Below are 14,144 nucleotides of genomic sequence, written 5' to 3'. Positions count from 1 at the left end.
ATCGAGGGCCTCTTTGAAGTGCTAATAAAGAGCAAGAATCTCACTGCAATCCCAGAGGTACGTGGTTCGAATCCACCAGATGCTCTGCTGGAGGAGGGGCTATCTTGTCCTGTACCAGTCAGATCCAATTTGACGGTACACACACAAAAAATAATAAAAAGAGCAAGAATCTCAGTTAAAAGACTAATGTAAAAAGAGAAAAGGCCACATGGGGACAACCTTATCTGACCTTTACCTACTTGGCAAAGGGGAACTGTCCCAGCATCATTAGCACAAAACTAATTCCCATGAGGTCAGACATGTTCCCTAGACTCCCGTACTTCTTTCTGCTCATCCGATGCGGTAGCTTACAGACCACACAAAACCATATTGGGAAGTCAAAGGGTATAATCCAGATTAATAACAATATAGTCAAGACAGCTCCCAGAATGCATCTCAGCCTCAGGTCTTGCAGGTTGGTGTTTCCTGAGTTCTCAGTCCTGCCAGAATTGGCCCCCCCCAAGGTCCCAGCTCACATCAGGCCTCCACTTTGGCTGTAGGTGTTGCTGCCATAGGTGTAGCTGGAGCAGAAAGGGCTTCTTCCTACATTGTCTTGATTTCTTTTCAGTGGCACAAGAAGAGCTGTGTGCAACTAGAGCTGTTCGGTTTATTGGAAAGATTAGCCATACCCCTTGTGGGATGGCAGATAGCCGTCCCCTTGTGGATGGATAAGCTAACATGCCCGTTCACATTTCTGCCTATCTGCATAGCAAGAGTCAAACCATGGCTAGCAAAAGTCATATTAAAAGATCAACTTCGTAACTAAAGCACATCTGATCCAAGTCCTGGCATTTTCAGTTGTTTCTTGTGCATCTGAAAGTTGGACAGAGAATAAAGATTGAAAAATAATTTATGTCTTTGCATTGTGTTACTGAAGAATACTGAGTATTGCATGGACTGCCAGGTGAAGAAACAAAACTGTCTTGCTCCTTTGTGGCTAGGATGGTGAAAGGCATGTTGTCAAGAATGGTCAGTTCCTGCAGAGAAAACATGCAGGAAAGAAAGGATCATCCACGAGGCGGATCGCCAGTGACTGCCACAGTTGCACGTAAGCGTGGCTGTGAGGATGGTGCAGGACGGAACACGGTTCAGATGTGCTGTTCACAGGATTGCGGGGAGTCATCATCAGGTCAGCAGCTCCTAACAGTGGCTACTTCGGAAAACTTGTTCAGTTTAAAAAGCATAGCATTTCTCTAAGTTGCCGTTTTTAGAAGACCCAGAAGCACCGAGCACAGCCCACTCTATCAAGAAAAGAAACAGCCCTGATGCACTCCTTTCTTAAAGCATGCAGTGCTCCCTGACACTGTTCACACAGTAGCCTCTTGATATAGGTAGAGGTTTCACGTGGCAGATGGACACCATCCTCGGAAAAGTGGAAGGTTGGCGAAAGAGAGAAAGACCCTTGGTCAGATAGATTGATACAGTGACTGCAGCAAGGGGGCACGTGGAGGACAGCCTTCAGATCTATCGTCCTCAGCTCGATGGCACCTAACAATGACCACGTGCATGTGAGAGCATTCTCAGTGACACCGGCTATACTACTCTCGCAAGGACTCCCAAGAGATTCTGCTGACAATCCCAGAGGTACGCGGTTCAAATCCACCAGATGCTCTGCTGGAGAAGGAGGGGGCAATCTCCTCCTGTACCAGTCAGATCTGATTTGACGGTACACGTAAAATAATACAATAAAAATGTAAAAAAATTTTTAAAAAGAAAGATTCTGCTGACCTCCTGCCAGGATGGCTCCTGGGAAATGAAAGCCAGGGTCCACAGTAAGTGTAAAGACCAGTGTTGCTGTGGCATATGGGTGGTGGTGGTGTGTACCATCAAGTTGGGACCAACCCACAGCTGACCCTTCCGCCAGTTTTCAGAAGTAGTTCTCCTGTGAAGCACATGCCTTTGGGATTGCAGTGCGTCTTCTTATCACTAGGCCAGCAGAGTTCCCTGGCATTTGATAGCAGACTGGAAAAGCTTAGAGTGGATGTGCAGAGCCATAGAGCACACCAGCTGGGCCTGTGCCATCAGAGGGCCCTGAGGCCGCGCCAGTCTATCAGTGATAGAATGGACAGCTCTCCCATCTCTGAGACCCGCCAGGAAGCCCATGTGAGTAAGGCCAGAGCTGAGGTGAGAAAGGTGGGTTGTCTTCTCTTACACACTTAGCATGAAAGTCATTTATTAAAGGTGTTGTGCACGGTTTCCTCCAAGTGTGTGGATTGCACTTCCATTTTAAAAATCTTGCAAAGAAAACATATTTTCAAATGTCATTGTTGTTGCTCAGGATATACACAGCACAGCATAGACCGGCTGAGAAGTTTCTGTATGTGCAGTTGAATGGCCCTGATGACACTCAGTGGTATAATCAATTTGATGTCTAATTCAGTGACAGTGAAGACATGGAGCCCTGCGCTCACTGCATCGCTGGTTTTCTGTCTGCTCTTCTGAGTCGCTTTGTTCAGTTTGATTCTCCAGAAAGAGCTTGAATGACCATAGCATGCAATGCAGACATTTTTTTTTTGCTGATTAAAACTCATTTGGTTTTAAGATTTCAGGAAATGGTTTTATTTAACGTTTAAAGAGTACCAAGGACATTAGTTTCAGGGTCCATCCAGCCTTCCTGGCTCCAGAAAGTCTGAAGTCCAGGAGAATTTAAATGTTTTTTTATCTTGATGAAGTTTAATTTTTTCTTTCCCCCCATGGTTTATCCTTAGACATCTCCATTCTCTCACGGCCTCACTCACCTTCTTTTGATCATGGTATGGGCAGGGTGACAGCATGGAAAGCCTGCCTGCCTGCACTTCCACTCCACCTCGGAGTGCCTGAGCCAGTGAGGGGCCTCTACTGCAGGAGACAGAGGCCAGGCCAGAAGGCATCCCCTTCTCAAGTTCTAGTCGGCCTCCTGCTGCTTCGCTAGAGCAGTTCCCTCGTCGACTCAGGCAGAATCCAACTATGCATTAGGCTCTTACAACCAGAAGCCTTACTGTGACCTCTGCTTGTCCAGACTGGCCGTGGCCCACCTCCGGACCCATCATTGCATGAGGAAGAATCTGGGTGAAGGCTGTCTCATCAGAACCTCAGGAACTGAATTGGGAAGTGGGCTCCCCAAAAGCAGCACCCCAGCCCTGCTGTCACAGGGAAAGGACATGAGTCCATCATCATGAGACCTTTGTTTCCTGCCAGTCCAGAGGTCAAGGTCCTCTCCCAGAAATGGTGTACAGTCCCTCACGCTGGAGCTATTAGTTTAGTAGCTAGTTTACTAGCTTTCCGTTAAGAAACCATTTGTTAAGACCTGTTCTTGTTGAGCTTCTCAGCAGCCCTGCCCTGAAGAGCTCAGGCCGAGAGGCCTCTGTTGTATAGTGGCAGGCAGTACTGACACGTGAACTAACACTGGGACGAGGTGGCTGCACCCTTCCTGGGAGAGGCCAGTGAGAAGCTTGCTGACCAAGGACCTGTGGGCGGAGCAGGGGCAGCCAAAGGGCTGAGCAGCTGAGATTTGGCGGCTCCCAGCCTGAATTTGGGCTCTGAAAGGGTTTCTGTGACAAGACACTAAGACTGTCCCCCAGTGAGTCCTAAGCCTCTGAGTGCCCTCACAGTGCTGGAAGTGTAGAAACTCATTTTGGAGTTGGAGCTCTGTGGTGACCAGGCCGTGGTCGTCCGTGGCCGCAGTCATGAGCGTGACCCAGAGCAGACCGTGTTCCATCCTGTGTCATGTTGCTCACAGCTGACTGGACGGCACCTGACCACAGCCGTTAGGATGACTGTTGTGTTGGCAGCCCTGTCAGGAGCTGCCGCTTTGTGTCTTCTGTCTGCCTCACAGTAGCTCACTCAGCACCGATTTTAGCTCCTGCTGCTTTTCCCACGTTGCAGAAAGGGTCTCCCTTAACCCTGTGCTGTTCCCATTGTCCTGTTGGTTGTGACTCAGGGGGGCCTGGGCCCTTTCCAGGCTGAAATACGTGGCCTCTTCTCACAAGTGGATGTGGGCTCAGCCCTCGGTCCTTGTTCAGCAGCCAAACACTCAGCCTGTCCCCTCCAGGGCTGCCCTCAGGAATCTGACCTGTCCTTTCAAAGGAGTGGCCTGGTCACTTGACAACACGGCCTGCTGACTCAGCCTGTCCCTCCAGGGCTGCTCTCAAGAATCTGACCTGTCCTTTCGAAGGAGTGACCTTGTCACTTGACAACACGGCCTGCCGTGTCCAGCTCTACTGAAACCCAGAGTATGCGCAGGGCCGACGGTGGGGCATCCTGTCCGGCCTCCATTCCCCACGCAGACATGGCACGTCCTGAGGTTAGGCGACCTCTTCTACCCAGCTCTCACATGAACCAGTACTCACGTGTGTGGTGGTGAATCTGACTGCAGTCCCAGAGGTGTGCGGTTCAAACCGATGGAGCGGGGTGTGTGGGAAGAAGGTGTGCACTGTGGCTGATGGGCAGCTCTTGTCCCTTCCTGAACCCTGACCCCCTCCCAGCCGGACATGTGTTTGCTCAGATGGCCAGCCCTGCCTCATGGTGTGCTGCCGCTTCTGCCTGTGCTCCGCTGAGGCGTCAGAAGTCAGCGTCCACGTCAGCCTCTAGGCATCCCAGGACCATGTTCTTGCCAGTCACTAGTGAAGGGCGTGATGGCACAGCTGTGGACGGACATGCGCCTCCCGCCAGGGGTCACCTGTCACCTTCTGAGCTGCGGCCACATCTTTGCACGTCTCAGAAAGCTCAGGCTTTTCCGCTCTGCCCTGCGTGCAGAGTTCTCCTACCTTTCTTGCCTTCCATGTGGTTTGCTGACCCTGCTACACGGCACTGTCCTGTTGGGAGGGTCTCTGCATGTCAGCAGCCCAGCAAGCAGCTCAGGAGAGCTTGAGCCTTGTGAGTCAGTCTGCATTCCCCCTGACCCTGAGACTGTTAGCACCAGAAACTTGAGGCTTTTTGTCATGGGTCACTACATCCTCCACAGTCTTGTAAAATGCCCGCCTTGTGTTGATCCCAATTCATTGTAACCGATTTCCTCCAGTGTGTAGAAACTTGGGGTGTTGTTGTAAAGCATTACATGCCGTGTCTGCCACAGAGCCAGGACCAGGAACCCAAAAGTAAGAGTGCATTCTCTCGTTCCCAGCGCCCTTCCTGATCAGAGCGCCCCAGTTGCTTCCACGCACAGTGTGAGCAGCGCGGCCACGCCCGACCGCATCCGTTTCCCCAGAGGAACTGCCAGCCGAAGCACTTTCCACGGCCAGCCTCGGGAACGGCGGACAGCCACCTACAATGGTCCACCTGCCTCGCCCAGCCTGTCCCACGAAGCCACACCCTTGTCCCAGACTCGAAGCCGGGGCTCCACTAATCTCTTTAGTAAATTAACTTCAAAACTAACAAGGAGGTAAGTGCAGGGCACTGGCGGTGAATGCTTCTGTCAGTATGACTGGGAAAGGCAGCCACTCATCTTCTGGCCCTTGGAGGTCTTGGGGGTGGGCACAGTCCTGAGCACACACTGTCCCCTGACTACCCTCTGCTGAGGGTACCTCAGGTGCTGTTTGTGGGCCCACGTTGGCTCAGCTCCGTGCTGATCTCCGGAGGTGTGGAGAGGAAGCACCTGGCTCGCTGTCAGGAGCAGCAGTTTCCGAGGCTGTGTAGCCAGGACCCAGGCTGACTGGAGCCTAGGGGCCTCTGCCAGGACCTGAGAGCCTGGGACTGGAGTGTCGGTCCCTACCTTATTCTAGCGGGTCACAGAAGCCTAAAAACACTGTAGGCGAGGTGCCATTCCACCCCATAACAAGGAGTGAAAGGTAATCAGGAAACCTCCCAAACTCCCCCAAAGAAATTCTCTTCAATTCAGAGCATACGTGGGGCCTGTGGGGAGCCACTGGGCAGAGCCCCTCATCCTGTGCCTTGAAGGCCCACATTGCCCAGATGCCCTGCTTTGTCAGAGCTGTGAGTCCTGATGCTCAGGGAGTCCATCTGATAGCTGTTAGCTCCGAGTGGAGCCACATGGACCCTATTGTTGTCCCCTCGGACCTTCACCCTAAACTGGGCAAGCAGCAGCCCAAGTACAAGCATTGGCTGATGGGGCCCCTGAATGTTCTAAGCAGAAAAAGTCCAATCCCAAAGGGTCTGCTGACCCAGGTCATTGTACTGCATTCCTTTCAGATTGCCCCCCGACCTGTCCCAGGCCTCCCTGTCCCTCATGCCTTCCTCAGGGACTAGACTGAAATGGAATCTGCCTCTGAAGCTGAGGTGGGAGAAGCTGCACCCCCTGAGCAGCCCCCTCCTTTCTCTGCAAGCCCCGTGCACTGCCCGTCCCTGCACACTGGTCTGCGGTGGGCTCCTTAATAAAGCCTCACATGTAATATAAATCCTGGACATTAAGTAATTGTCTTCTTTGTGCTCGTTCCTGGTTTTATTAATACAATCAGTTGATAAATAATCCTACCTACCATTTAGTGGCTGCTTCCTGTGTGTATTTGAACTCCACATCTTCCCTGGAGATGGAGAGGGCAGCACCTGTCCTCCAGAGCTTACAGACCTGAGTGCATCCCACCTCCTCTGTAGGACCAGGCTCAGGGGTGGCTCGGAGTCCCTCCTCTGGAGCCTGGTGTTCAGGAGATACTGCCTCATTCTGTACCACTGGCCTGTGGAGTGGACAGTTACCCATCTCGAGATGAAGAACCCAAATGATTCTCCAGCTCAACTCAGCTGGGACACACCGCCACTGCTCCTGGCCCTTCCCGGCGACACTGTCCCAGACACCACACTCCCCTTAAGGAACCCAGTGGTGTAGTGCTTAATGTGATGGGCTACTACTACCTGAAAGGTTACCAGTTCACATTCACCAGGTGCTCCTCAAGAGAAAAACAAGCCCTGCCCCTCCGCTAAACAATGACAGCCCAGAAACCCAGCTCACAGTTGTTGAGAGTCAGAATCGACAATGGCAGTGGGTTCTTCTGGTTCCAGGAAGTCTGGTGGCACAGTGGTTAAGCATGCCAGCCAGACTATGAGAGAAGAGATCTGGTGAGCTCCTCCTATAAAAACCACAGCTTAGGAACCTCACAGACCTGGTCTACCCTTTCCTGCACAGTGTTAGGAGCCACCATTCACCAAACTGCAACAAAACTGAGTCTTCCTTTGTCTCTAGCTCAAAAGTTGAGGGATTTTGGGGGACTCAGTGATAGAGTTGCCCTGCCAACCCAGGGTTCATGGCTCCACCAGCTCCTCTACAGGAGGAGGCTGAGCTCGTAGGCGATTCGACTGCCTTTCCAAGCTCGCTGGAGAGTCACCACTGTCTCAACTCTCATAACAGCAACATGGTTCAGAAGAACCTCTTTCATTACAGTTAATGTCAGTACCTAGTGCTAAATTCTTCCTTACAAATAGAGATTTTTTAAATTTTTTATGTAAAAGACCTATACTCATTTAATTACCTAATATATTAACTTTCAACAGATGTCCCTGTTCCTTGGCCAGCATAGGAGCACAGCTTTATTTGTGTTTTTCTTTAATTGGCTAAAATTTCAATTTATTTTGTGCAAGTTATTTTTTAGTAATTTTTTTTTTTTTGGCTTAATTTCTTTTAGAAACATGTCATTCAGGTTTATCAAAAGGTAGGATTTATATGTGCACTTTTCCCCCATCTTCTCCCCTTGTCGCTCCTGCAATTAACACAGGTTTGGCTTCCTAGCCCTGTTTTTTCCCTTTAAAAAACTAAACTTCCTGCTGAGAACTAAGTACTGATTTCTCTGAAAGGACATCGGAGAGAAGTGCATGAACGCTGTGAGGCATCACGAGGGGACAGCGGCCCACCTTCCCCGGGCCTGCGCATGTTCTGGGCAATTTCTCGAGTAGAATGATGAAGCATCCAGAAAATTCTGTCTTCATACTAATAACACTTAGCATGTCTCAAAAATGTGATTCGGGGCGTTGTGCACTGGCTGATGCCTGGCCTGTGGTGTGCGGGACGTGAGTGGCTTGGCCATTTGTCCATGACACTGACCACTGATCACAGAGGGCGTTGAGGCAGATGGCCAGTGGCATGACATCACACCTGATGACTCCTTGGGTTGGCCAGGAGCAAGGATGTGGCAGCTGCCATAGCACAAGCATCTTAATGTCACACAGACTTGAAGATTAAGAGCATTCTGCCAAAGTCACTTTCTGCAATACCTGAGTGTGGGTCCTGCAGCTTTTGTAGACGTCACTCAGATGTCACCTGTCAAAGAAGCACAAGCTTTGTTGCAAAGAAAACTCCACCGGCCCTGCTACACCATCCCCCTCCGCACCCTTCCTCAGAGCCCTCACATGACCCCCACTCCAGACTCTCAGGCATACCGCACCTGGCCTCCATCTCAGAGCCCCACTCACACCACACCCAGTCTGCTCAGACCCCTCACCTGACCCCACTTCAGAGCCCTAGAGCACACCACACCTGACTGCCACCTCAGAGCGCATACCAGACCTCAGAGTCTGATCGGTCACCCCCATCCGTCCGCGGAGCCCTGGTCACACCACACCCCGTCCATCATCAGAGCCCTAGGACACAGCACACCTGACCTGCCTCTCAGCCCTGGTCACACCACACCTCAAAGTTGTACCAGACTGCCACCTTGGAACCCTGGGATGACACCCCACCACTGCCCCTCCAGCTCACCCAGGCATGTCTGCTGACTGTGAGCAAAGGGCAGGCTCCCATCTGAGCCCAAAACCACCCAGAGGCACCCCTCTCACACACGTGACCCTAAGATTCACTTTCTACAGCTGCCAAATTTCTCCTCAGACGGAAAATGTCACAAAGGGTAATTAGCCTGCAGCTAATTACCACGAGGCTCCTTTGCACTGGAAACCTGTCACTTGGTGGGGGTGAGGCTGGAAAGTATGAGAACTGCAGCCTCGACATGAATGTGTTCAGGATGAGTGCCTGGCGGAAGCGCGACAGCAGAGGGGCCAGCCACCTGCTGTCCAGCACTTTGCTGTGTAGACGGTGTGATGTTGCTTCACACGTGGGGGTTGTGTACTGCTGTGTAAGACTTCTTTTCTCTCTCCCACTTTTCTACATTCTTCTCATTGAGGCTTCCAACTGACTATGAAAGGAACGGGAGATATGAGGGCTCAAGGTGAGGGAAACGCTTTTTATGCCAATGTGTTGTGGGTGTTTGTCTCACCTCTGTGACAAGCCACCCTGCATGTTCTGCCATCTGTCCTGCCTTCCCCAGTGCTGCCCCGCTGACCACATGAGGGCGCCAGTGTGCCCCTTCCTTCCCAGAGTTGGGCGTGGAGCCAGGCGTGAGGAGCCCAGGAGGGAGCCCTGACTCTGCTCTCCTGACCTCCGACTCCAGGACCCCTTGTTCCCCAGGGACTCTGCTCTAAGGCCGAGGGACAAGTGCAGATGAGTGTTGATTCAAACGTGTAGCTGTCCCTCCTCGAGTCAGGGTCATGCGTGGGCATGAGAGCTCATCGTCCCCGGCTTGTGAGCGCTGGTCCTCTTGACCTGGTCCTCAGCGCTCACTGCCTCACTGGGTGATCTCCCTGCTTGTCCCCAGGCTGGTTCTGTTGAGACAGAGACCCTCCCTCAGTGCCCACTGTCTGTCAGACCCTGTCTGCGTTGGTGCTGCGGCTCAGTGCCCACCCACTCCACCCACCCCTATGCCCAGCCTGACCCTGTGTGGTCATGGGGACTCAGGACATATGGGCCACAGACCAATCCCCCTCACACTCACCTCCATCCTGGTGGCCCTGCAGCGCTCTGCTCATGACCTTCATGGAGATTTGTCCTCAGGAGGCAGCCCCCACCATGCTCAGCTGTGAGCGCCTGTCCACAGCTGCGTTGCCCACACTGTACCCACTGTGTCAACAGGAGGAGGTGGTCATGTGGAAAAGTGGACAGGGGAGCTGTGGCTTGCACTGCCGTTGGAATCGGCACACACGTCACAGAGGTTTGCTGTGCTCATGGTCCCCACAGGGGTATCCAGGTGGATGCCTCCTTTATAGCAATGAGCTGAGCCAGCCAGGCTGTCAGATGGCAGCAGGGCAGGAGGGTGGCCCCAAGGCTGGCCCCTGCACAGTGGGCAGTCTTAAGACACCTGGGTGACGCCTGGTAGAGTGGACGTTGAGTGCCATGCTAGAAGAGGCCTCGAGTCTGTGAGCAGTGCCCCCAGCCTGTCTGCTCTGTCCCCAGGCGGCCTGGTCCCTCCTTTCCTCGACTTTGAGCAGCTCCTTCTTGACGGGTGCACTCACCCCCTGGTCAGAGGGAGGGTCTGCCTCCTCGAGGTGAAGGCACAGCGCCGGGGCCAGTGCTGTTGAGAGTAACCTGCCTTGTGCATTGCAGCCGCCACGTGTCTGCCGAGCAGAAGGACGACGGCAGAGAGGCCAGGCCGCGCTCGCTACGCTTCACGTGGAGCATGAAGACCACGAGCTCCATGGAGCCCAGCGACATGATGCGGGAGATCCGCAAGGTGCTGGATGCCAACAGCTGTGACTACGAGCAGAGGGAGCGCTTCCTGCTCTTCTGTGTCCACGGCGACGGACACGCCGAGAGCCTCGTGCAGTGGGAGATGGAGGTGTGCAAGCTGCCCAGACTGTCCCTCAACGGCGTCCGCTTCAAGCGGATATCCGGCACGTCCATCGCCTTCAAGAACATCGCTTCCAAAATCGCCAACGAGCTGAAGCTGTAGCCCAGTCACCGTGGTGCGAATCAAGCAGCAGCCCCAAGTGTTTTCCCAGACAGTGAGGAGATGTGAACCGTGCTCAGCAGTGAAACCCGGACAGGACAGGCTGAGAGTGAGCGCTGAGCGAGGCTGGTCCTTCCTCGTCCACGCACTACAGTAGCCATGGGAGCCCCCCGTGTGCTCCCTGTCGCCCGAGCATCCCATTCCATCGGCGGCCACATCGGTTCCGAGTCCCTCTGTGGGAGATCATTTGGTGCTAAAACATTAAAATTGCCAAGGAGGAAAATACTGAGTTGTACTACGCATTAGCCTGAAGCCTTGTTGACAATTAATACAGGTTTACAGTTCATGACTGTGGTTTGTGTTTGTTTCGTGGGGTTTTTTTAGTGCAAAAGGTTTAAATTTACAGTTGTGAACATTGCTTGTGTGTGTTTTTCTAAGTAGATTCCAAGATGATTAAAAATTCACTTTTTCTCAGTAAAACCTCAAATTGTCTCCTGATAACTATATTTAATGGAAAGTGATGACAGTCCCTCAAACTGCCCCACCTCCCAGCTGTGTGGGACAAGTGGCCACGGCCCTGAGGACACTTGTTCACACAGACCCCTGTCAGGCCCTGGGGCACTGGGGCTCACAGCTAGTTCCCCGTGTGGCACACCCTTTAGTGTTCTGTGATTCAGAGTGTGGACTTGGCCAGCTTGTTCCAGCCCTTAGCTGTCCTGTGGAGGGTGGTGCACTGGTCCTTGAGCTCCACGTCCTCCCTCCCAGGGACACAGTGTTCTTAGAATCTAGATGGCCCACCCACAAGTATGTTATGGAGACCATCCCACCAAGCCCACTCCTCCTCAAAGGCGTCTTGCCTTCCATCAGGGCGGCGGTCAGTCTCTGATGGGGATGAGGTAGTGGACACCACAGAGAACTGAGGGACAGGGCTGAGAGCCTCTGACAGAAACAGCTGCATCCACCAGGCCTGTGGAGGAGGATTCTGGCCAAGGCCCAGGCCCAGGGAGTTGTGGGATGTCTTCAGGCAGGTCGGGACTGGTGCCATGCCCCAAGGCAAATTGTTGACACTGGAGGACTCAAGCTGGCTGGACCTCAGTTATGTCCTCTCGGGGAGCTTGGCTGGGGGAGCTGACAGAGCCTGTGTAGCAGTGTGGACAGGGGCTATGCCCAAGGCACTTCTGAAATGAGTTCTCTGTCCACGTGACAATCTGTGGCGGCCTTGAGTGCTTGGCTACTAGGTTGGTGGTTTAAACCCACCCAGAGGCACTTCGAAAGGCAGAGCCTGACCCTGTGAGGCAGCCGTACACTGCACGACAGGCACAAATCAGGATCCGTCGCGATGGGTCACTGCCACGTGGGCTGGAGGTGGCTGCTGTGGTGGTTTGTAGGTGAAGGGACTGGACTCGGCCGTGGGCATGCTGCATGTGAGAAGTCTAGACTCTGGTCGTGAGCCCACCCCATCGTGTCTTCGCAGAGTCTGTCCCACCTCCTCCAGGTTCCTCAGGGAATGTGCAGGGTCACTGGCAAAGTGGGGGTGTCCCTGGACTTCTACTGGGCTGCTTGGTTCCTGCATCTGATTAAATGCCACGATCGGTGGTTGTTTTGACAGAGCAAGGAGATACTCTGGTTTAAAGTCAGAAAAAGTGTGTCAGCATGGCAGCCTTTTACCTTAGTCCATGTGCTGAGCAGATCAGAAGAACTGGAGCATGTGGCATCCTTGTAATAGAGCCTTGCTTACTGAAGTTGATGGGGCCACAAAGCACTTGGTGGTGAACAGGAAACAGCCTCACAACTGGACCAGAAGGCAGCATCCTGCTCGCCCTACGAGAGCCTGAAGATGCTGAGAATTTCGTTGTACCTGGATCCCCTTTCCGTGCTCATGGAAGCAGCAATTAGGAAATAAAAGTACATGCTCGAGTGAGCACATTGGCTGGAAAAGACCTCTTGAGGTGTTGCAAGCAAGCAGGTCACTCTGAGGACCCGGATTGCAGGCTTTTCCATCACCTCGTGAGTAAAGGAGGGGTTACTGGCGCTTCTGAATCACCATGTTGAGAGAGTTGATTGCCCTGGGCTGCAGAGGAGGGGCGAGTGTGTGAAGTGCTGCCTGGATGTTCTGCAAAGCAGAGACTTCACCTGTGTGATTGCTCCGGAGAGGAGAGGATCCGGGCACAAGAGACTGGCAGTGCCGTGGACTGTGCGTGGCTGCTGTGGTGTCCCCAAGCCGTACTGACTGGGCGGACGGCAGCTTGTGTTGCGTGCAGGGTCGCTGTGGGTTAGAACCAACCCCACAGCATCACCACCACTTGGGGACGTGTCCAGGAGAATGTCCTCTGTTCCTCTAGGCACCCGACCAGCCAGGCCAGTGCTGCTAAATGGGGTTGTGTGAACATGAGCTGAGCCTCCACGGGCTCCTGCCTGGGGTCTCCCTCAGTGTCTGAGCCTGGTGACCCCACAGGCAGACAAGGCCAGGCCACCCTGGACCCCGCTTCTCCCAAATGTCTTCACAGGCAGGCACGGACATTCTGGGTGTTAAACTAAGCCCACCATTGGGGGGCAGCGGCAGTGGCTGCTACATGTCCACTGTCCGCGGAGGCTGGAGCTGAACGATGGTGACTGACGGGGGCAGGCCGGTGGGCTGTGAAGTAGCACACTGCCAGCAGCATGGGGCACAGCCACAGCCCAGGCCTGCATCCCATCTCCGTGTTCCCAGTGAATCTGGGGAGGGATGCTATATGCAGCTGAAGACCTCTCGGGCACCTGTCCTCCGCTGGCCAGCACTTCACACAGAGGGCCATTTCCCCTAGAGTCGCCATCCACCAGAAGGGCAAGTTTTTGAGGACTCTGTCCATGCCAAGGACCCTCCGCAGCCAGGGTTTGTCCATCTGTCCACCATCCAGCCTCTCCCTTACGCAGCATCTTGCTGAGCTAGAGGAAGGGTTCAGACTTGGGCCCACTGGACCTGCATAGTGTGTGTGTGTCTGTGATTGTTGCCGAGGACCCTTGGGCACCTCATTCCTCTCCTGTCAAGAGTTCCCGCCCTCAGCTGCGGTGAGATGCCAGCTGAGCCCCACGGTTCATCACTCGGTTCCTTGTCTCAGCTGAGTATTTCTGGATGACCCACCTAACCCCAAGAGTGGGCCAGTCCCACGTGGTGAAGAGGTGGACGCGGTCAGGCCAGCCGTGGGACTGCTAGGGGGGCAGGTGTGTTCGGGGGGGTCACACTCAATGTGAGGACAGCTCTGCCCTGGGCTGGACACACAGGCCAGCATGTGGCAGACCAGGATCCAGCCACCTGTCTGTACCACAGGGCGGAGGTAGTAAGTAGTGACGGGCAAGAGGAGTCCTCACAGGCAGTATCACGTGACCACACCCTGCGGAGCTCTCCAGACAGTGTCACATGACCACTCCAAGCAGGGAGGGCGTCTTGGGAGTCCTGGGCAGCCTGGTGCCAGCTGACCTCAGGATTTG

The 14,144-nt window shown here is 53.6% G+C and overlaps 1 protein-coding gene across 3 annotated transcripts in view; it reads left to right on the top strand.

Annotated features, from left to right (window-relative positions):
• Window positions 1–10,743, top strand: part of MARK3 (MAP/microtubule affinity-regulating kinase 3) — a 91,741-nt gene extending 80,998 nt beyond the window's left edge. The window contains exons 14-17 of one of the 3 annotated variants that reach the window (XM_006879055.1): window positions 5,141–5,398; window positions 7,590–7,616; window positions 9,078–9,122; window positions 10,334–10,679. In XM_006879055.1, coding sequence (XP_006879117.1) covers window positions 5,141–5,398; window positions 7,590–7,616; window positions 9,078–9,122; window positions 10,334–10,679 — 676 coding nt within the window. Of the gene's footprint in view, window positions 1–5,140; window positions 5,399–7,589; window positions 7,617–9,077; window positions 9,123–10,333 lie in introns of all 3 variants that reach the window. The other 2 variants (XM_006879053.1, XM_006879054.1) reach the window with 2 other exon arrangements.
• Window positions 10,744–14,144: the final 3,401 nt, after the last annotated feature.

The sequence above is a fragment of the Elephantulus edwardii genome, unplaced genomic scaffold, assembly GCF_000299155.1.
Source record: "Elephantulus edwardii isolate Elephantulus edwardi_28Jun2011 unplaced genomic scaffold, EleEdw1.0 scaffold00002, whole genome shotgun sequence".
NCBI classification, from domain to species: Eukaryota; Metazoa; Chordata; class Mammalia; order Macroscelidea; family Macroscelididae; genus Elephantulus; species Elephantulus edwardii.
Note: the sequence above shows the minus strand (reverse complement) of the source record. Positions and strands in the feature narration are given on the sequence as shown.